Source organism: Nipponia nippon, unplaced genomic scaffold (assembly GCF_047370975.1).
Source record: "Nipponia nippon isolate SJK-2023a ecotype South Korea unplaced genomic scaffold, ASM4737097v1 scaffold_17, whole genome shotgun sequence".
NCBI lineage: Eukaryota > Metazoa > Chordata > Aves > Pelecaniformes > Threskiornithidae > Nipponia > Nipponia nippon.
Genome location: NW_028262333.1, coordinates 11,879,434 through 11,900,437, shown reverse-complemented (window position 1 = coordinate 11,900,437; position 21,004 = coordinate 11,879,434). Strand labels below are relative to the sequence as shown.

The 21,004-nt window shown below is 45.2% G+C and overlaps 1 protein-coding gene across 2 annotated transcripts in view; it reads left to right on the top strand.

Annotated features, from left to right (window-relative positions):
• The window catches only part of KLHL3 (kelch like family member 3), a 55,427-nt gene extending 37,224 nt beyond the window's left edge, over positions 1-18,203 (top strand). For both annotated transcript variants that reach the window (XM_087753924.1, XM_087753925.1), the window contains exons 7-15: positions 524-640; positions 1,675-1,824; positions 4,418-4,535; positions 5,273-5,470; positions 6,299-6,400; positions 9,129-9,257; positions 12,751-12,891; positions 13,106-13,249; positions 13,499-18,203. In XM_087753924.1, the coding sequence (XP_087610050.1) occupies positions 524-640; positions 1,675-1,824; positions 4,418-4,535; positions 5,273-5,470; positions 6,299-6,400; positions 9,129-9,257; positions 12,751-12,891; positions 13,106-13,249; positions 13,499-13,527 (1,128 nt within the window). In that variant the 3' untranslated portion in view covers positions 13,528-18,203. The remainder of the gene's footprint in view (positions 1-523; positions 641-1,674; positions 1,825-4,417; positions 4,536-5,272; positions 5,471-6,298; positions 6,401-9,128; positions 9,258-12,750; positions 12,892-13,105; positions 13,250-13,498) is intronic.
• Positions 18,204-21,004: the final 2,801 nt, after the last annotated feature.

The following is a 21,004-nucleotide window of genomic DNA, read 5'->3' as shown; positions in this document are numbered from 1 at the left end:
CTGCAGACGGGTTTTCCTGCGCATGTGGTGAACTTGTCCTGAAGACTACTTGTTTTTTGGGATGGGGGGTGGAACTGGTGCAGTGATTAAATATGATGGTGAACATAGTGACTTACTGTGTAGCCAGACTCCTTCGGGAGGGGAGATCTCTCTTATCAGAAGTAATCATTGTGGCTGATTTCATGAATAATGTCCAGTGCAAATGTCAGCAGGCTAACTAAGTTTCCTGGCTGCCTTCCAGTACTAATGTCCAAGAGGTATATGATTGTCCTGGACACATGCTTAGCTTTGAGACTGATACAGCACATCTAGATTTGAAGTTGCTTACTAATATGTACGGTCAGCTCACCTCTTTGCTACCATGGTGCTTGTGCTCTGTGCATAGTCACGACTTTTTCATGTTTGATAGAGATCTTGTACCTCCTGCCTTCGATATTGTAAAATCACAGTGCTTCTGGTTTTGGGTAGGTGACTGCGAAAGCCAATTCTTTCTTCTCCGTTTAATTGTACTTTATCTGTGTAGGTCTTTGAAGCGGTTATTTCTTGGATAAATTATGAGAAGGAATCTCGCTTAGAGCACATGGCTAAACTGATGGAGCATGTTCGCCTACCCCTTTTGCCCAGAGATTATCTTGTACAGGTTAGTCTGCAAATAAGTAATTAATACTTGCACTTAAGTTGCTGGTAGCTCCTTAATCAATGGCTTGGCTGTTTGTGTCTGAGATGGGTAATTTGGCATGTCGCCGAGTCTGTAAACAGAGGAATAAAAGGAAAGACTGGGTGGCCTCCAAAATCAATGCGTGTGCACAGAAACCTTCTTGTTAATGTGACCTGTGCTCTGCCGGGCAGTGCCGAGAGCAGAACTCCTGCCCCTCTTGGTGGAAGCATTTAGAAGTTAGTATCTTGGGATTTTTCACCCTGAAAATACCCAGGTGGTGGTGTTACAGCCTTGTGCAGGTTTTTTCCCTATTGCACAGGTAAATTTAGTTAGGTGAAAACACATCATGTGTGATGATTTTGGTTTAAGAGGTCTTCGGCGCGTAGAGATACGTCTGTGTGACTGGCAGGTGAGATACTCTCTGACTTAGTCTGACTTAGAGATTGTTCTTGATGAGTTAATTCCTGGGATCTGAGCCTTGAGAATGAGCTGAGAATCCCCAAAGAAGGGGTTGGCATATGGGCTCTTTGACTACTATGCTTTTATCATGTGTCTAAAAAAAAAAAAAACCAAAACAAATACAATTGAAATAAAATTGGTATTCACAAGATGAATCCATCATCTATTTTTTTGTCTCAACTATATCTTCTGATCGAGTAAAAGATATTGCCTCTCCTTAAAAATTCTGACTCAAATAAAAGAAATTACTTACTTTGTACCCAGACCTGGTGAATTCTCCTCTGCTGAGTTAAGTGTCTGGCAGAGGGTGGTAAAATAGAGGGAGCACTGCTACTCATGAGTGATACTGGAAAGAAGTAAAGAGCTTGGATGTTACTGCATGTGTTTCCTTGGGAAGAGCTGGAAGTCTGTGTTTGTCGTCTTCATTTTTTTTTTTTAAATGTTAGTACTTTGGAAGAGAAATTCCAGGTTTCATGTTCCTTCTACAAAGCTCCTTGTGACCTGTGCCACCAAGTACTTCAGTTTAAATGATGTTTCATCTGTATGCGTGTTCTCAGACAGTTGAAGAAGAAGCTTTAATCAAGAATAACAACACCTGTAAAGACTTCCTTATCGAGGCCATGAAATATCATTTGCTTCCTCTGGATCAAAGGCAACTGATAAAGAATCCCAGAACAAAGCCGAGGACTCCTGTTAGCCTGCCAAAGGTAAGCTGAGTTGGTCACTTCGTGTCACCTCACACCATATTACTGGTGGCATTTTCTGTCTTTGAAAGGAGCTTGCATACTTGCCCCATTACTTTTCACTAACTCCATGATTGTCCTTTGAAGTGTTTTATTCTCTCTTCTGATATTGCCTATGCCCACCAAGGATACATAATTAAGTTGGATAAACTTAGATAAACCCATAGGAGAAGCAGTAGCTCTGCCCCCAGGGGCAAGGGTCTGCTCTTGAAATGTTTTGTCAGCCACAAGTGGTTTTGTGAATGGCTGTTGCTCCTGGAGCTGCGGCTTGAGAACTGCTGACCTGTGGAGCGGCAGCGGCTGCAGGCAGCTGCCTGTAGTGCTTAGAGGGTTGGCTGAGGTTTCTGCTGGCTCATAGCACTGTCATGGAGCCCTGCTGAGGAGGGTCACAGTAGGTGTCTTTCCTTTTCCTGTATCCATAATCGGAAGCCAGGAAAGCAGGAAGCAGCAGCACCCGGACCTGTGGGCAGGAAGCCTGAAGCAAATTTCAATAGACTCAAAGCAGCTACTGAATAAATAATCCATGTTACTTCTTGCATTTATCCTCCAGGCATGTGATGCTCTGGCCACCACTGTATTAGTGAAGAAAAAAATGACAACAGAAACTATTTATCCTGTGCCCCGGTGATAAATGCAGTTTGGCACAATGTCTCTCAACAGACTGTCGCTGAAGTTATGAATAAGCATTTTGGAGATTGTAAGACATCAAAACCACAGTGTATTATTTTTCTAAGCACAAATCATAGGGAGCTTAGTTTGTTGGATAATGTATGAGATCTGTGCTATGAGGGATTATTCAGATGTTTAGATATTGGGCTGTCCATCAAGAAATTGTGGTTCTGCAGAGAGTGTGTCGGCATATTGTGTTCTTTCTGCCTGCTGGCGCTGAGAGAAGTTGGTAGAACATAGCTTAGGGGGTATCATGAAGGGCTGATGTGACCCTTATTCAAGGACTAAAGTAGTTAAGGATAAAATGAACAGTGAACCAGTGAGTTCAGAGGTTCTCAACATCTTCTGTAGCACGACCTGTGAGTACAAACCCAAATCTTCTGCAGGTCTCTCTTCCCCTCTTTTTAACTGTAAAGAAAGGGGAGAAGGTGATGATCTTCCAGCAATCCTGTTACTGAGAAACTTTCATCTGCTCTGTTGGTCCCGCTGATGGGGGATTACTGTCTGCTGTGAAATCTCTAATTCTGTAATCGTGTGAAGCTCTGCAGCTTTCCATGGAAGACTGTTACACAACTAGTAGTCAGGCTGCTAATTTGGACTCAATTTGCTTTCTAATGTCACATTCTCATCTTTGTAGATCAGTCCACTATTTTCATAGTCTTCAAATTGTTTAAACTTGCTGTCTAGCTCTGTACTTTTAAAGCAACTGTGATTGCAATTGAGCTCATTACCCGAGTGACATCGAGTGACAATCTTATCCCCTCAGCTACTCACAGCTGCCTTGCAGAGCCTAAAGTCTGTTTCTCATCTACTCTTGGACTATATTTGAAGCCCTGTTATCTTCCTTCTAGCTCCTTGGCCTTGTAAAAATCAGATTGTCTTGGGTAGTGTTTGCTCCTGCTGATTTGCTGTGATAAGGGGAGCAAGTCCTCCCTCTTGGTAGCTGTGGAGGGTCAAAGGAAGTGTGTTCAGAACAAAGTGCAGGTCGAGCTGTTTGTAGGTGCGGGTGGTTTGGACGCTGCCTGTGCAGGCGTTGGTTTGCAGTGCCCTCGAGTGCTGAGCTGCAGGCTCCGGGGACCATGGACCCTGGGCAAGTCAGTGAGTCCATGGGGAGTTTGTCTTCTGGTGGCAGACAGGGCAGATTTGGGAGGGACCACACTGCACGCTGTCCAGGTCTCCTCACTTTTCCACCAGTGTCCACCACTTGCCGTTGCTGGGAATGGTGTCTGGGCTGGATGGACCTTTAGCCTGATCTGGCAGAGTGTTTTTTGCGTCCCTGAGATTGCCCTTGATCACCTTCACCTAGATCTTCCCTATCTGTAAGGAATTTAGGGTTTAGTTACTGGATTTGCGTCAATACATGTTGCAGCCAAAAGCTGTAATGAAGCTGACAAATTACTTCCTTCGGCATCCCAGCACCCTGGGTCTTAATAGTCCTGGTGATTTCTCCGAGTGTTGTCTTCCCTGCAGGTGGCAATACAGCTGTCAGGTTTTATTTGCTAAGTGGCATTGATTATTTTTAGCACTGCCATGGAGATAATGACTAAACAGTGGGCTGGCTCTGGAAATTACACTGGGATCTTCTTCACTTAAAAATACTTCTGCAGTGAGTCTTGTGTGTGCCAGTGGTGCCAAGCGGTTTTGTGTTTCGTGCGGAAATAGGGCAGGCTCCCCACTTCGGAAACGGTGAGGAATGGTTAACGGTGCTGCCATATTTAGCATGCAATAAATTAGAGATAAGTTTTTCTCCCCCTGCAGAGGCTTTTAGTGGGCCTGCAGCATGTTTTTGGCAGCTGCTCTTGACCAGGTTGTGCAGATAGTTTCTTTGCAGAGAGCAGCTTCCCGGGCTGGTGTCTGAGGTTTTCTAGCTCTCATCTTCCCTCTCCAGGTGATGATCGTGGTGGGCGGGCAAGCGCCCAAAGCCATTCGCAGTGTGGAGTGCTATGATTTTGAGGAGGAGCGATGGGATCAGGTTGCTGAGCTTCCCTCAAGGAGATGCAGAGCAGGTAATGGGAACGTTTCCTGCAACCTTCTTTGTTTTCCCAGTGCAGCTCTTCAGGGCTGGATGGATGTCCTCAGTTGACCCTTCAGCCTTCCTCTGCAACCCCAGCCTCAAGCAGCTCTTTCTTTTTGCCATTCCTTCCTCCTCTTTCCCTACACACGTGTATCCTTCTCATTCAGGTGGATGCCCTGCTCTCCAGAGGGGTTGCCACTGCCTGTCTGTCCTCCATAGTCACTGTCTCCCCTTCATCACCTCTCACTCCTGGCTGCTTCTCCATCAGTGTTTTCCTTCCTCCTCCCATCCTGCTGGCCTGGCAGCCCGCAGGGATCCAGTTTTACTTGCCTAGTGAAAATCAAAGGAGCTGAGTCAGTCCCTCTCAGTGCTGAGGAGTGGGTGATGGAGAGCAGATCTGTAAGTTGTGAGTGTTCCTCTGAAGACATCTGAGAGGGTTGTGAATGTGGATCACCATTTGGTGTCCTCTCTGGCTCAGAAAATTACTCATTCAGATGTGAAATCCATCTGTGCCTTATGTTGCCGTGTATTTATGTGCATTTCACCTTCCATACGAGACGTATGTTTTATCATACTTGGCTCCAATGCTCTTAACCTGCAGAAAATGCCAAAGACTTGCCTGCGTTCTGCTCTTCCCTGCTGTCTTACATACCTCGACAGACGCCTGATGATACTCGCTTCCCAAGCTGTTTGTAAAACCTCTGTAAAACCTCTCTTCTCTTTTATCAGGTGTGGTATTTATGGCTGGCAATGTTTATGCTGTCGGGGGCTTTAATGGATCTTTAAGGGTACGGACGGTTGATGTGTACGATGGCGTGAAGGACCAGTGGACATCCATAGCCAGCATGCAGGAAAGACGAAGCACTTTAGGCGCAGCTGTGCTCAATGATCTCCTGTATGCAGTGGGCGGCTTTGATGGCAGCACTGGTAGGTGACTGAGCAAAAATGAGGCAGTGCCTGACCCGAAAAAATGTTTTTAGAGACCCCTGCAAAGACTGCAGAGCTTTAGTGAGGTTCCTGCGCCCTTCCTCTGTGATTTTGTAGAGAAAGAGCCAGACATTGGGTTTGCTGTGTGTTCTAACCACATGCGTGTTCTGACCCATCAGTAATTGCAGAGTATCTCACCCCAGTTTTTTTCTTTAGTAATACAGTTCTTTCAGTCTCGTTCTCTGTATGAATATGCTTATTCTGGACTGAAAAGGTTCTTCTTCCTTGTTTTAGCTGAATTTTTCATAGCAACATGAATAAATGCCAGCAAGGCATCTTATGGGGTATGTGTGTCTGGGATTTATCTTGGCATAACTGAATGTTTAGATTCACACCTCTGCCTCTGTTGTAGAGCTTTGCAACTTGGTTAAGCCCTAAACTCACTATTTCAGCTGGTGATGAGTACAATGCAACGGGGCCTGGGGGAATTTTTAAACCTTTGCATGGATATTTTGTAATGCTTGAAAGGACGTGGGACTTTTGGGCTTGGAATCTTGACTCTGCTCCACCTTGGTGTCCCCAGCACATCAGAGGGGCAGCAGTCCCAGGGCAGTGGCCATGGGGTAACAGTTTTTCCAGCTGCTGAAGAAGTGGCGTTGACATGCTGGCCCCAGCCTGAAAGGCAAGGGACTAGAAAATTGGGTTGCAGGAGTGTGGGGGGAATTATGGACTTGGGAGGAGGTGGAAGGCAGATGAAAGTGCAACACCAATCTTTTTTTCTTCTCTTTTTTTTTAATTAGAAAACCTGTGTATCCCCTTTTTAACTAGGTCTGGCATCAGTTGAGGCCTATAGCTATAAAACCAATGAGTGGTTTTTTGTGGCTCCCATGAACACAAGAAGAAGCAGTGTTGGAGTTGGAGTTGTGGAGGGTAAGAAAATCAGCAGCCATTTCCATCAAGCAAATGTTACTGTGTCAAACAGAAGCCTGAACATTTAAGTGCAATAGAGGGGAACTGCAGGAACTGTTCTCTAGACAATCATTAGTTGTAAAGATTTATTTTATATAATGTAATCACTGCAGCTTTTTCCATTCTCCTCTTTGTCTTAGTGAAAAATCACATATAGCTTTCCAAGAGCCTCAGACCCATATCAGACCAGCCCATGCCTCTTGTGAATGCCATTAGGTGCGTGCAGGTTTCTTTGAATCCTTATTCTTCCTGGGCTGCTTCTTACTGGTGAAAGCAAATGGTATTGTGCAGTGTATGCTGTTGCCATCAGCAGACATTGCATGGATGGAGTACCCATCACAGAAAATCTACTCAGCGAGAGCAACAGGAGCATAGTTCATCCCACAGCCTCAAGCTGGTGGTTTGGCAGGAATGCTAAAACCCGTGTTTATTGACATCAGGCCGGCCGGCACGCACGGCACGATTTGCTGTGGTTCGTAAGTGAGCAAGGACTGACAAAAGCAAATGCTGGTGCTGCTGCAGCTTGGGAGCGAGGCAGGCGAGGTGGGTGGAGAGGGTGCTTGGAGGGATCGCGGCGGCTGTTGGCACCTACGTGTCAGCACCAAACTTGAGTGAGCTGGAACTGAGCAGCTTGGTTTGGATCCAGGAGAAAGAGCAGTTTAAGTAGGAACCTTTTCTTCCTTTAGCAAAATCAATTCTGAAGCAAGTGAATGGGTTTATTTGACCTTGTCTCTAGTGTGGTGTAGCAGTTTCCAATTAGTTCAGTGTGGAGCAGCTGCTGGCACAAGCCTTGTTATAAACTGCGCTTTGAAGTGACTTGGTTTGACCTGTGTGCATGGGAAATACATGAAATGTGTTTATGTGCATGAAATGTGTTTATGTGAGAAGAGGGAGGGAGATAAAGGCAGAATAAAAAGCAGTGGTTGTGCTAAACTTGCATATTTAAGAAGCATCTCCTTCAAAATTGGCCCATGCTTGTGAAGTGCTGGGCTGCTGGTAGTCAGTGGGATTTGTTGAAGTGGGTCAATCATTTGAATGTGGAACAAATATTAAGTACATACCTGAGGGATGCATTTCTATGGACAGGTTTTCTACTGGAGACATATGAAATCCTTTTCCTTTGCTTTGTTTGAAAGTGCAAATAAGTGTTGCATATGTTGGAGTCCATGATAAAAAAAATGAGGGCATGTGATGGGGAAGAAGAGCTCATCATATTGGTGTAGGGAACAAGCTGCAGCCTGCAGTTAATCCACAGTGTTCATCTGAACGTGATGAAGATTGATCTGATGTCTGTGGGTATTGAAAATATCTGATAATTTATGCCAGCCAGGGAACTTCATCTTGTCTTGCTCTGTCTGGCACCCTTGCCTTGATTCATTGACTTAACACCAGGCAGGTTGAAACAACAGCACAAGTAAGAGTTTGAAGTGTTTATAGAGACAGGCAGATGCAGAAGGAGTGCAGTTGTAAACTTGATCCTTGCAAACCTCTCCTAATGATCACAGCCTGAGGAAGGTGTGAGTGGAGCTGAGGGAGAACAGGGGTCGGAGGCAGGACCACGAGAAAGACAAGAGCTGGCCTGTTCTTTGAGCCTTGCAAACATGAAGGAAACAGGAGGATGGAAAAGCGTAAGAGTGTAGATGATAACTGCTGGTGAGAGTCTCACGTGATAAACAATTGCATAGCTCATTTGTAGCCAGGCTCTGCTGTTACGGGCTGAAAATTGGTCTTATTCATGGGTTTTGTACAAAAATTTGGGTTAGAGTTTTCCTACATATTTGTTGAACTTTATTAATGGTTGTTTGTTGCAGTGTCTAGGAGGCCTGGTCTAGAACCAGAATGCTTTTGTGCTAGGTGGTCTAGTAAAGAAACACAAAGAAACCCTCTCTGCCCAGAGAGTTTACTGCCTAAATGCAAAACAAGTTGATAGACGATAAGGAGAGATTATCAGTCAGGACTGTGAACAGAGGATGTGGTGGAGCATCAGCCTTGTTTTATGTATGGTGTAGTCCTGTGACATCTGACTGTGTTTTTCCAGTCTCATGAGGTGTATGTTGTCCAGCTTTCGTTGAGTTGAGGTAGGGAGGGACAGAGACGCCATGCTGTGAGGGTCTCCTCTGGTGTCTTCTGTGTTGTGATCACTTGGCATGAGTGAGCAGGCTGGCCTCAGCCATGCTAGCAGCATTGGTTGGTTTTGATTTAGCCCAGGTTCTTCAAAATCAGGTCTAGGTTTCCATGCAGGTATTATGTTAACGTAAGAGTCTATTGCATATTTGTTGCTTGTGTGATATTAATGTACAGTATTGACCTTTGACAGCACGCTTTGCCTTGTGGCACCTGAACAGGAGGAAACACTTGATCAGCAGAACGTGCTTTGGTGTTACCTCTTCTCCTGGGCCAACAAGTCATTTGGAAAACCCTCTGGGCTTTTGGCTTCTAATTAAGCTGTTGTGTCGTGTATTTCCTTGTCTTAGTTGACAGCTTTAACAGCTTTAAAAACAATCCCACCTGTCTGCAAGTTTACTTCAGATCTTTTCGGCAGGATTTTCCTCAGACTTCCCAGCAGGTTTAGGCACATCTCCCAGGGCATCCCTTAGTCGGGATCTGTCCTCGCCTGGGGCCATCAGGCGTGATGGTAACGTAAATCAGTCGTAGCCATAATGCCGATGCCAACGTGTGTCTCTTCCAGGTAAGCTCTATGCCGTGGGGGGTTACGATGGAGCATCCCGTCAGTGCCTTAGTACCGTCGAGCAGTATAACCCAGCCACGAACGAATGGACCTATGTAGCCGACATGAGCACTCGACGCAGTGGTGCAGGTACTGGCTCAGAGATGTGTTCTTGGATGATCGCTGCGTTCTCCTCTCTCATGGAAAGGCAGAAGTGTGTTTTGGCATTGCTGGGCTGGCAAGTGCAACCTGTTATTTCCCCCTCGCCCCCATGAGGGGAAAAACCATAATTGTTTGGAAGCTCTCAGCAGCTGTCCTGACTTTGTTAAAATCTGCCAAATTGAAATTAATTTCTGGATTAATGAGATAATGTTCAGTGCTTCTAAGTAGCCTTGCTAACAGATGCATCTCACTTGTAAGCAAAGAGTTACCTTTCCAAATTGCCAGCTCCAGGCTCAGCCGGGGACTGGAAAGCCAAGCTGTGCCTCCTTCTCTCCTATCATTTGGGGGTTGTCAGATGGATTTTCCTTTTGGGTCTTCTCTGCAAGCATCCAGTGGGTGCTTTGCAGCACAAAGCACATCTGCACTGCGTGATGTGCATACTAAGTCAAGGTACCAAAATTCATCTCAGATTTCCCCTGCTAAGCTAGTTTGTCAGCGAAAGGTACACTAAAAGAGTTGGTGATCTGGAGGATTAGAGGAAAGGACATGTAAAAAGGATTATATTCTAGTCTTGGTGATTTCTAACTTACTACATGACATTAGGCCAGGTAGGCACTTGTCCCCTCTATGGCTGTTCCTCTCTGAAAGGGATAAAAACTCTTACCCATTGCATTTAAAATCATCTTCAGATGAAAAGGAATGTGTCAGTGTTGGTCCCGTTGCTCAGTGTGTGCAGTGGGTCCTCCCTGATGTCAAATTGCACAGTCCCTGTTTTACAACAGCCAAAGCGGCAGTTGCCCAGAGGTAGCCAAGCCCCGAGGCCTGCCTTTTGTGTGCGGGCTGAAGTGACCCTGCAGGTTAAGCTGTGGTGGGAATTGCCTTCTGTGCTGGGCAGTTGGGAGGCTGCTCTCTACACACTGTTGTTCTTTCCTCACTTTAATACTTTTTCTGGAACTCCAGGCGAGGCAAATATGGTCACACACTGTTGGTTTGAACTCAGCTGAAGAGGTTTTTACTATCTGTTTGATGCTTAAACCTAGCCCAGTGCAACCTTATAGGAGAACAGAATGAGTATCTCATGCTGTTGACAGCGTGCTGAAACATGGCAAAACAGTTTGTGCCTGCAGTGAGATGGATTTTAGTGAATTTTCTTTGTTTGAAACACTCTGTTCTGAGCAGTACTTTGCAAGTACATCTCCACATGGCAAGTCCAGTATTAGGAATGCTCTTGCTTGCCTGCCAAATAGCCTTGCAATTCTCTGTTCCCAGCTTGACAGCTGAGCTCCTCAAGTTCTGGTTGCCACCCAGATGCCCCTCCAGCCGGCACAGGGAGGGGACCACCCAGCGCCGCTCATCACGAGTGGTGCTGCAGCATCATCTGTCGCACAGCTCATAAATGAGACCCTGCTCCGAGCTGCCGGCATTGCCGTCCTGGTGCTGACATCTAGTGGAGGCGGGGATGGGTGTCCCCGGGTGTCCCCAGGTCCCCGGGTGACCCCGATCCGGGCAGTGGGGCTGTGTGGGTGCGCGGGCGCTGGCAGTGCTGGGTTTGCTGGGCTTTCCCCTCCTGGCAGGGCCGCCCCATCCGTGTGTGCCCTGTCTCACTGCATGGGGAGGCAGTTTTAGGTGGAGAAGCCTTAGAATGTTTCCGACTGTTTTACTCCTATTTGCTTAAATTAGTTTACTAATGAAATTATTTCTTAAAAGTGTAAAATTTTTGCAAACAGCTGAGTATAGTCAAACACTAAGGTGCTGCAAACCCAGGCTGCTGGGCTCTGATGTGGTAGGCTTTGCTCACCAGTTAAATGAGTTCCCGTTCCCCAGTCAACTGGGAGGCACCAGCTCTGCGGCCAGGACATATACTGGGACGTGTTCTGCTCTTCTTAGATGGTGCACATTGGAGTACCTCAACCAGACTGAGAATTTCACCAAGTAAAGTGGATATTTGTGGCAGTTAGGGATTAATTACCAGGGTTTTCCAGAGATGAACCGTGAATCCCAGTGTCATGTTGAGATTTGAACACCTCTTGGTGTGGCGAGAGACGGCTGGTCAAAGCTAAACCCAGCAGCAGCAAGTTAAGAAAATCTGGAGAAGAGAGAGGTGATGGTGGTAGACCTGAGGCAGCATTCCTGTTCCCCAAATGGTGGTGTGCCTGCTGGAGTTTTAATTCATCACTTGGTCTCATTTAGGTGCTGGCCCATTTTTGGGTGAGGGAGGAGCAATAATGCTCAGATGGTTTCCCTCCCTGCCTCCTGTTGCCATCCCACAGGTGGAGCACAGCAGCTGCTGTGGTCTGTGCTCCTGCTGACCATGGCGAGACTTGGAGCAATGTGACACATTGTGTTTTTGGGATTTGACACACCACCAGGAGATGTTCCTGTGGCACGGGAGCTGCTGAGCCCAGATGGTGCCTGCTCTCCAGCTCACTATCACAGCACTGCTCTTGTGCTCGTCTTTCCCTGTGCTGCACGTGGCAAAGAGGACAGACATTTGCACAGGGGCCAACTTGAAAAGCCGTCGGTTTTATGCTGGCAGGGCCGCTCTTCTCCCTGCACACGCCTTTCCAGCTCTGCCTTTCCCTCAGTCGTCAGCACGAGTCCATCCTCAGGGCATGGGGGCCGTCCTGCTGGTTAATGCCCGTGGTTGAAATGATGCAATTCAGATCTATGTTTCTGTTTTACTAACATCCCAACTTGTTAATTTTAATAGAGGCCTTTGAACCTATTAACGAAGATATGTTGCTGGAAGTTTTAACTCTCACGGATTGGTGAACATTTTAATTAATTAATTTACTTAATATTGGGCAGAAGCACCCTTCAGATCCCTGTCATTGCCAGAGATTGAGCCAGGGGCCTGCGAAAATGGCTGGGAAGGTGGCCTTGGAGGCACCTTGTCTGTGCCAAGTGCTGCTGCCATCTTGGGGGGCAGGAGTGGGGGGAGAGGAACCCAGTGGCAGCCTCAACAACCAGAGCCAGTAAGTTGTTGAGAAGAGGAAGAGTGTCCAAAAGATGAAGCCATGTGGCACAAAGGCAACAGGAAAAGCAAAAATAAAGCTCCTGGGAGTGGGAATCAAGCTAAAAGCAAAGGGCTCCATGGCAGGAAAGATCCGGCAGATAGGGATGAGGTGGGGTGGGACGCAGCGGTCAGGGAGGTAAAGGGAAGAGAGAACAAGTCAGTCCAAAGGGATTGAATAAAGGCAGATGAATGTTGTGGGACAAGACTATTGATCTCAGATAGACTAAGATCTACCTGAGAAGGGGCACAGCCCAGAAAGAACTATCGGGTGTTACTGCGCAGGTCTGCTGTAGTGCCACGTGGTGGTTGGGTGGAGAGTTGACCATGTCCCAGGTGATCTTGAGGCACATGTGGCCTATGGTTTGGAAATGCCTTGGAGAGGCCAAGGCAATACCCAGTGGAAGACCCAGGGACATACAGCCCTTTCCCCTGTATGTTTGGCTAACGCTGGGCTCTGTTCGGCAGGTGTTGGTGTTCTCAGTGGGCTGCTGTATGCTACCGGGGGGCACGATGGTCCCTTAGTAAGGAAGAGTGTGGAAGTCTACGATCCAGGAACAAACACCTGGAAGCAAGTAGCAGACATGAATATGTGTAGAAGAAACGCAGGTAACCGCAATAAGCCTTTCTGTGGTGTTTGGTTGCAGCTGTCTGTGTGGTTTTTAGTGCGACTAATGTGCTAGTGATGTAAGTGATCGGTATTGTAAGAAAGTGATAAAAATGGAAGATGAGGTATCTGCTTGGGAATGAATCAGCACGTGGCAGGCGACATGTCGTGGGGGTTGAGTTAGCCCGTGTCTAACCATCTGCGCTCTGCTTTGAGGTGTGTGTGCGGTGAATGGTCTTCTCTACGTGGTGGGAGGAGATGATGGTTCCTGTAATTTGGCCTCTGTGGAATACTACAACCCCATCACGGACAAGTGGACGTTACTACCAACCAGCATGAGCACGGGGAGAAGTTACGCAGGTAAGTAGTCAGTGAGAGAGCTGGCAACAGCTGGGGTCATTCACAAACTTGAGGGCTGTGCCTCCTGAAGCTTTAATCTTGTATTTTTATATGTTTTATGTGGCTTTTAGTAGAGGAACCTTTCATAGAAATAGTAGACACCTCTCTCTCTGCTAGCTGGTCTTTGGCTTTGCAGGGTGATCTTAGCCACATTGCAAGCCAGGATTTGCTCCTATGATAACTGTGTCTGTCTGTCCATTCTTACAACAGGTGTGGCTGTGATTCACAAACCGTTGTGACACACGATCAAGCCAATGTGAGGAGCAGGAGTGAAGTGGATCCAGCTAGGTGGTGTTGGGAAGATGACTGACCTCTGACTTGACCCATCTCATTGCTGTTAACGTCTTAGCATGACAAGTGATATGTTACAAACATCATCTGCTCTGCGGTGGACTGCGTAGCAAAGCGAAAATCCCTCTGGGGTCATGTTCCATGCTAGACACGAGGTGTTGCTTGTTATCTGTGGTGCAATCAACCGTTCTTCTCAATGGCTAGTGTCCTGAGATAAACACTGTGCTTGAATTGCAGGCACTGAATTTCTTGTGTGAAACAAAACTGCTACGTTTGGGCATGTGAGTAAAAAAGAACACTTCTGGATTTCTTCACTACTGATGCTCCGTGCACATTATCCGTTGGACTGTTTACTCACTGTGCCTGGAGGGTGGACTTTACTACTGGCAGTGGAAACTTCTGAGTACCAACCAAGAAAAGCAGTCAGCAGAAATGGACTGGAACAGGGTGCTCTGGCTTGAGTGTGACGCTGTCTCAGTCATACATTTGTATATGCCACTGGACTACTGTATGTATCCCTGAAATGCTTGTCGTATGGTGGAAATAAATACCATGTGATTTTTCTACTTGCCATGAATGCTGTTTGCTGTACGTGATGGGACCTGCTGGGCAGTGCCTTCCCTGGGGCTGAAGTCTCAGCACCTGAACCATGCAAAACTTCGCAACCCCACAAAACATGTGCTGCTCCCGTGGGGTTTATTGCTCCTCTGAAACAAATGTTGCTTGAATAGAAAGTGTTCCCAACCTGTGCATTTCAGCTGTGCTGAAAGCCCCAGTTCTAGCTCTGTCCAGCATCTCAATGCCATTTCATAATAGAGCGTTTAGATGTTAAAAGAAATATCTTACGGTGCCATTAATGTAGAGATGCATACAGCGAGAACCCTCTGTCACCCAATCAGTGATTAATGAGCAAGGTAAAATACCTGCAGTGTTTTAATGCTTCCAGAGTATGGAGATTAACTAATCACTGTCACTGTAATTGCTATTTTAATCTTGCCCGTACTGAAAGTGTTCCTCTATTAGTATGAAGAATTCATAAGATTATTCAAAACAGACAAATCTAGATCCAGCTGTAATGTAGCTGTCTTGCTTACATCCCAAATTCTTAAAGCTTTCTGTTTAAGATGTTGTTTGACTTTAAAATACCTTTTTGTGTCTCTTTGTGAGCTCTGGAATGCTTCTGCGTACAGGGGTGGACTCCCAAAAGACTCCCCAGCTAAAGAGAACTAATGAAGAAAAATATTTTATCTCCTTTTTTGTGTTTTGGTTTTTTTTGTTTTTCCTTCTGTCGATCAGCTGAGGCTTTTTGTAGTGGGCAGCTGGCCTGTGGAACAGAATCTGCCCATGTTACTGTTGAGCTCGAGCACTTACCACTGTTGTTCTGCTGGTTTCTTTCTCCATAGATCTGCTATCAAAAAGACTCCATGTGACCTTCTACAGTAGAAGACAGAAATACTTAAAAATCTATTTTGGAGGGATCTAAGGCTACATCACCTTGTGCAGCTTTTGTAGAGGAGTGGGTTACTTCTGTAAATAAGTAGATTTTTAGTGTTGAGGTTGACATGGTACTTGTAAGACAGGTGCCTGTTCACTGTGGGGGAAACAGCGCCTACCTTTGCTGTGTTACCTCCCACAGAGGGTCTGACCTTCGTGGGAAACATTAGGTAGCACCCACTCCTCTTTGGATGTTCTTGTTTTTACAAATAAAAGCAAACTGTCCAAAGAAATGGCAGTATTATTCTTGATGTCTACCCTTCCATTGTATGTTAGCTCAGAGGTCTTGAAAATAATAATTTAAAAAAAAAATAGTCTTTTCTATAATACCCTTTAAACCTTTTGCTTTGGGTTCTACCATCTGCAGTGAAACGTGCCAAAATAGTAGTATGACGTGCTGCTCTTTTAGGAGGTGTTGCTTACTGTAAAAGCTATTGAAGCTGGTAGAAATGTATCCCTGACTGCTGCTGCCTTCAGATCAGAGTCCTGAGCTGCATCTTTACGGTGACATAAGCAAGATGATGCTTTGGTTTGCACTGACTCTCAAATTCACTGCCCCAAAAGCAAACACCTAAAGGTGTTTCCCTTTCATGCAGCCTGTGGCAACAGAGGATAAAATGGGACAGGCAAAGCTTTTTGGTCAGAGTGAACATCTCTTGTTAGACTGAGATGACTGGACAAGGGTGGACGAGCATTTGGGCACACATGGCCCTCGTTAGGTCTGGTATAGACATAGGGAACGTAAAGCTGAATAGCTACTGTATAGCCCAGCTGCAGCTCAATAGTGGGAAACAGTTACCAGCTAACCTTCTCGCACTCATAGCATTACTGGAGCAAAGGCAAATGTTACCTAGAGACTAAGAGTTTATGGGGGGTAGAGATAAAAACTACTAGTTAGTGCTAGACAGATGCAAGTTTGAAATTTGCTGTGTTTGTCAGATGTTGTGAAAGGTCAATACACCTGAAAGTTGGATCATTTTTCCCCTGCTGTATATCCTGTTATAAACCTTCCTGGCTTACAAGGAAAACAGTTTTTGGTGTTTTTCTGCTATTGTAAAATGGCATTTCTGCCCACTGCTGGCCCAGACCTGTGGCTTGCTGGACAGGGCTAGGACTTGCAGCCCTTGCCAGGGATGCGTGATGGCGTTCCTGGCTGCAGCCAGTTCTTCTTGATGGCAAAGGACACGTTTCTTTCTTTCCTTCTCAAACGTTGCAGTGTTATGCAAGTCAAGTGACCTCGTTTTCCAGCTATGCAATATGAACAACCATAACACGTGACGAACCAGCTGTATCCTCCCCTTGAAATGCTTTTTGAATTTGTCCGTCTTTGGCGTGTGGTTTCATGTTTGTATTGTTAATTCTGAGCACCTGAGTGAGATCCTTTAAAGATTGCCTTTTTCTAGGACTGAAAACGTAGCATTAGCACTAACAAATGTTACTGTAAATATTTTTATAAGACAATTTTAAATAATTTTTTGGATTGCTTTTTATGGTTGTCAATGACACTTCTGTTAAATTCTGGATCTAATTCTTACACTCCAGTGCAGCTTTTGCTGGCCATGATGTAGGTGTGAATCTGTAGGTTTTCTGCACAAGAAATTAAATGTTGTAACTAAGATCTGGGATAGCTCTTATGTTGATTCTAACATATTAGAAGGACAGCATTGGGCTCAACATTATGAGATAAATTAAAATCCATTACCTCAGTCACCAGTACGCTCTTAGATTATTAGTTATTTTACAACAATTTCAATACTCTGATTTAATTTTCTTGTGCCATGTATTTGCTTCCCAATCAGCTTGGTGGACAAGCTGTCTCTTGGCGGTTTCGTTTCTCATCTCCTGCGTGAGTGCGGTGCTGCTTGAAGATGGAGGATGCCATGCACACAACGGCATGCGCGTGCAAACCCCCCAGGCTGCCAAAACCAGTGAAATTATTGCAGGAGGTTTTGTGAAAGCTTCACAAACCGAACTCAGGCTACTTCCTCGCAATGGTCCTTTGTGAAGGCTTTCCTCAGCTCTCTTTGTTGTCGGCTCTTTTTGGGGGTCAACATGTGCTGATCCCCTGTGGGATTCTGGCCGTGGGCTTCCCAAAGGTGACTTTGCTCTTGTGGAGAAAGCATCCCCAGGGATGTGCACCCACAAACCCCAAAAGCATCGTGCGTGGGTACACGTGCTGCTGCATTTGCAAAACAGGCGAGCGTATGTAAAGCGGGATAGATTTGCCTCAAGCAATCTGTTGTTTAAACAAGTTTGAATCAAGTCCATCTTTTCCATTTGTGCCTAATAGATAAATTGGGGGTGATTAAAACCAATTTTCAGTTCATTCAGTTTATCCAAATACTTTTTTGTACAGATGTGTACAGCACTGTAATTACCATAAATATACTTGGCAGCATTTGCATGACACCGCCATGAAAGCTTAATACTGTTCTCTCGTTTGCAGTGTTTGGAGACTAAAATCCTTAATATCCAGTGATGTGTGATGCCTGTTCATCAAGCTAACGTGATGGTTCAACAGATAAACGCAGTTGGTTTTTAACCTTTGGGATTTGTTACTAATAAAATGTAGTATCAAAGCAGTTGCCCCCTTGGCTTAACGTCATGCCCACTAATCACATTCACAGGAGCATAATTTGTTGCTCAAAGCTAAAGCATTTGGGAGTGTGTTAGACATTAGTGTCTGGAAATGACTGAATTTACTTTTTTCCTCTGCCCTTATCTTTGTTTATGGGTTTATAAATTATTTTCCTCTAAGTGACAATAAATAAATATTGAGAATTTTAATTTGTATATTTTATGTATAAAAAACCCTTTAAGAAACATGGATGATTGTGAAGTAATTTACCTGGGTGTGAAATTCTTTGGTTTTGTAAAACAGACTTTGTTGATTCAATAGCTGACAGTATAAAGTAACAAGTTGGTTGACTGTTTAAGCTATTTTTTCTAATTAAAGATTTTTTGCATGAATGTGAAGGACCAAGGACTTTGCAAAGTAATTCTCTTGCCAGCTGTCTTGTCCAGTGCGATAAATGACTCAAGAAACACTCTTCACTGGCATATTTATATTATAAAAGAAAATCACGTTGTAGTTCCCCATCTAATTTGAATAAAAACTGGACTAATGAAACTCTTCTGGGTCTGTTTTGATTTTGTCGGCTTCTGACAGCAAGGAACAATCTCATCACTCCGCATGGCTTTTTTTTCCCCTCTTCAATTACAGCAGATACGAGCCCTGGGTTTGCTTTGTGTCCTTCGAAGTGGGGCAGCGGTACTCATGCATGCCGATGCTGAGAGGTCCAAATGCTGGAGGAGATGCTGCTGTGATGCCTGGCTCCGATGCTCTCGTGGGGTCTGCACTGCTCCTTTTCCCAGGGAAGTTTAAGGCCATTTGGCTGTTGGGGTGCAGGAGAAGAGCTTTTCTCTTGGGGGTGGGAAAGTCCTTGGTTAGGGGCATTGATGGCAGAAGACAGGACCTTTTACTGAATGTGATTGCGAAGAAAGAAAACACGCAAAAAGAGAGTTTACTCCCATGGGCCCAATATTTCTTAATAACACCATAAAGTAACACATTTCCTACACCACTGGAAAGATCAACACATTTAACACATAACAGCACAACTCATTTTGTCTTATGCTTACGATCCATCTCACTGAACTCTCGTTTTCTAGAAATGCTCCTCGTGCCTCATCTGTTAATAACGATGTATGACATCAAATGTACCATGTGAGATCCTGATATTTAATTGCCTGATGAACACAGGTAATGACATCTTTTTAGCAAGGCCTGCTGCGACAGGACAAGGGGTAATGCTTTTAAACTAAAAAAGGGTAGATTTAGGCTAGATACAAGGAAAAAAATTTTCATGATGAGGGTGGTGAAACACTGGCACAGGTTGCCAGAGAGGTGGTAGATGCCCCACCCTTTGAAACATTCAAGGCCAGGCTGGATGGGGCTGTGAGCAATCTGATCTGGTTGGAGATGTCCCTGCCCGTTGCAGGGGGGATGGACTAGATGGCCTTTAAAGGTCCCTTCCACCCCAAAGCATTCCATGATTCTACGATATTGTGTGTTGCTCTGTGCAGCTGGGGGACTTTGCAACTATTCCTTATTTTATTTCAAAATTACTTGTTTCCTGCACAGTGGGCCCCCTTCTATTCATGTTTAAACTGATAAATCTACAAACCTATGAAGTTGTAGCTGAAGAAAATCCTTTGCAATACAGGAAGAAATCTCACTACCTTGATTTTGCTGCCTGAATTTTTTCTATTATTATTGTTTTTTCTTTTTGCAGCCTACCTTTTAATCTTTTGGCATGTGTTCCACCCCAGATTTCACCTTTGGCAGGGCAAGGACCATATAGCAGCATCTCCCACCTTGTCTCATCCATGTCAGAAGGGCAAGTGCTTTTGCAGGAAGGAAAGGAATAGTCAAGGAAACATGGGGAAAACTCGCCCAGCAGGCTTGTATGGCAGAGCAGCTCTGGTCCCTGACCGATATTGGGCACTTCCCCATGCCGCTGCACTGGGCAGCACACGTGAGCCCAGCAAGTTCAGGTCCCACCTCGTCTCTGCCGGTACACCACGCAGTTCTCGTGCTCCTGGCTTGCAGGAGGGCTGTTTCCAGGGAGCATCACTGATGTTGTGAGATGTGGCGATGTTGAGACTTTTACCTGCTGAAAGTCACTTGCTATGCCTCCCCCGAATGCTCTCTTTAATAACCAAGCTGATCCCCTGAACTTCTCGGAGGTGATGCTCACTCCTGTTCTTCTCCTGCAGACTCCCTTGCACCTGCATGTTTCTCAGGCTGGGTGCCCTGGCCTGGGTTGCTGTTGCCAAGCTCAGAAAAACAGGTCCCCTCTTTGTTGCTGGGTAGCAGGCATTTTGAAATAACCCAGGATGAGATATGCCTCTTCTGCAACAGCGATACCGTATAATTTGGTACATGAGTCATCTGGAAACGGAACCAAAAGTAGGGCAGAAAACCACCTCAGCGATGGAAATTGCAAACATCTGATAAAACATGTACCTATTTAATTGTAGACCCAAATGAATAAATATGGCCAAAGAGGGATTCCCTGCATCCCCATGCCCTGAACTATAGTGGGAAGTTTGCACAGAACTTCCTTTTTCCAAGCAATGATGATGTGGCCTGGAGAGTGGACATAGATGTGGTGGCTTCAGAAGGCTAAACTGCTTCTCCCCTGGCTGGTGGCTTGTTCTTTGGCTGTGCTGAGGGCGCTGTGTGATGGCAAAGAATAATTGCAATTAAAAAAAAAAATAAATCTGTTGGATGCTTCTGTAAAAAAATAGCCTGTAGGAGGCACAGGACCACTACAGAAACGTTGCCATGAGCCACACAGGGGTTCCTAGAGCATTCTGCAGTTGCTCAGTGACTAATGATATTGCCTCATATAATGTTATTCTGCACTGTAAACAAGCACAAAATCACTTAACTACTTAGTGACATGAAATAGTCTAAGAAATTTGCCAAAGTGATTAATGTTAATGTTCTTGTTCAGCAAATTGAATGAGATTTAATTGGCACAGCTGCTGAAGCTCAATGCATTTGATTTGGCCCCGATTTACAAACTATATTATCATGAGCCTTCTCCTTCCCCTTCTTTCATTGCAAACCTCCACAGCCTCTGCTAAGCATATTGCTCAGTAAATTACAGGTCTTAAAATGTTAGAGTCTCTTTTTTCAATCAGTAAAACTTCTAAAGAGACCCTTTAAAGGATGCATGCCTGTCCCAAAGGATCTGTTCTTCTTCTCTAAAGCAGAAAAGGTTTAAATGTTATTTTTGAATGTCCTTCTCATACTTCTTTATGTTAAACTCTTTTTGCAATTTTATCTCACCCAATGGTGAGTTTGTCCTGCTGGACGAATACTGAAGTATAATTTAAATCATGTGCTTGAAGTCATTGTGT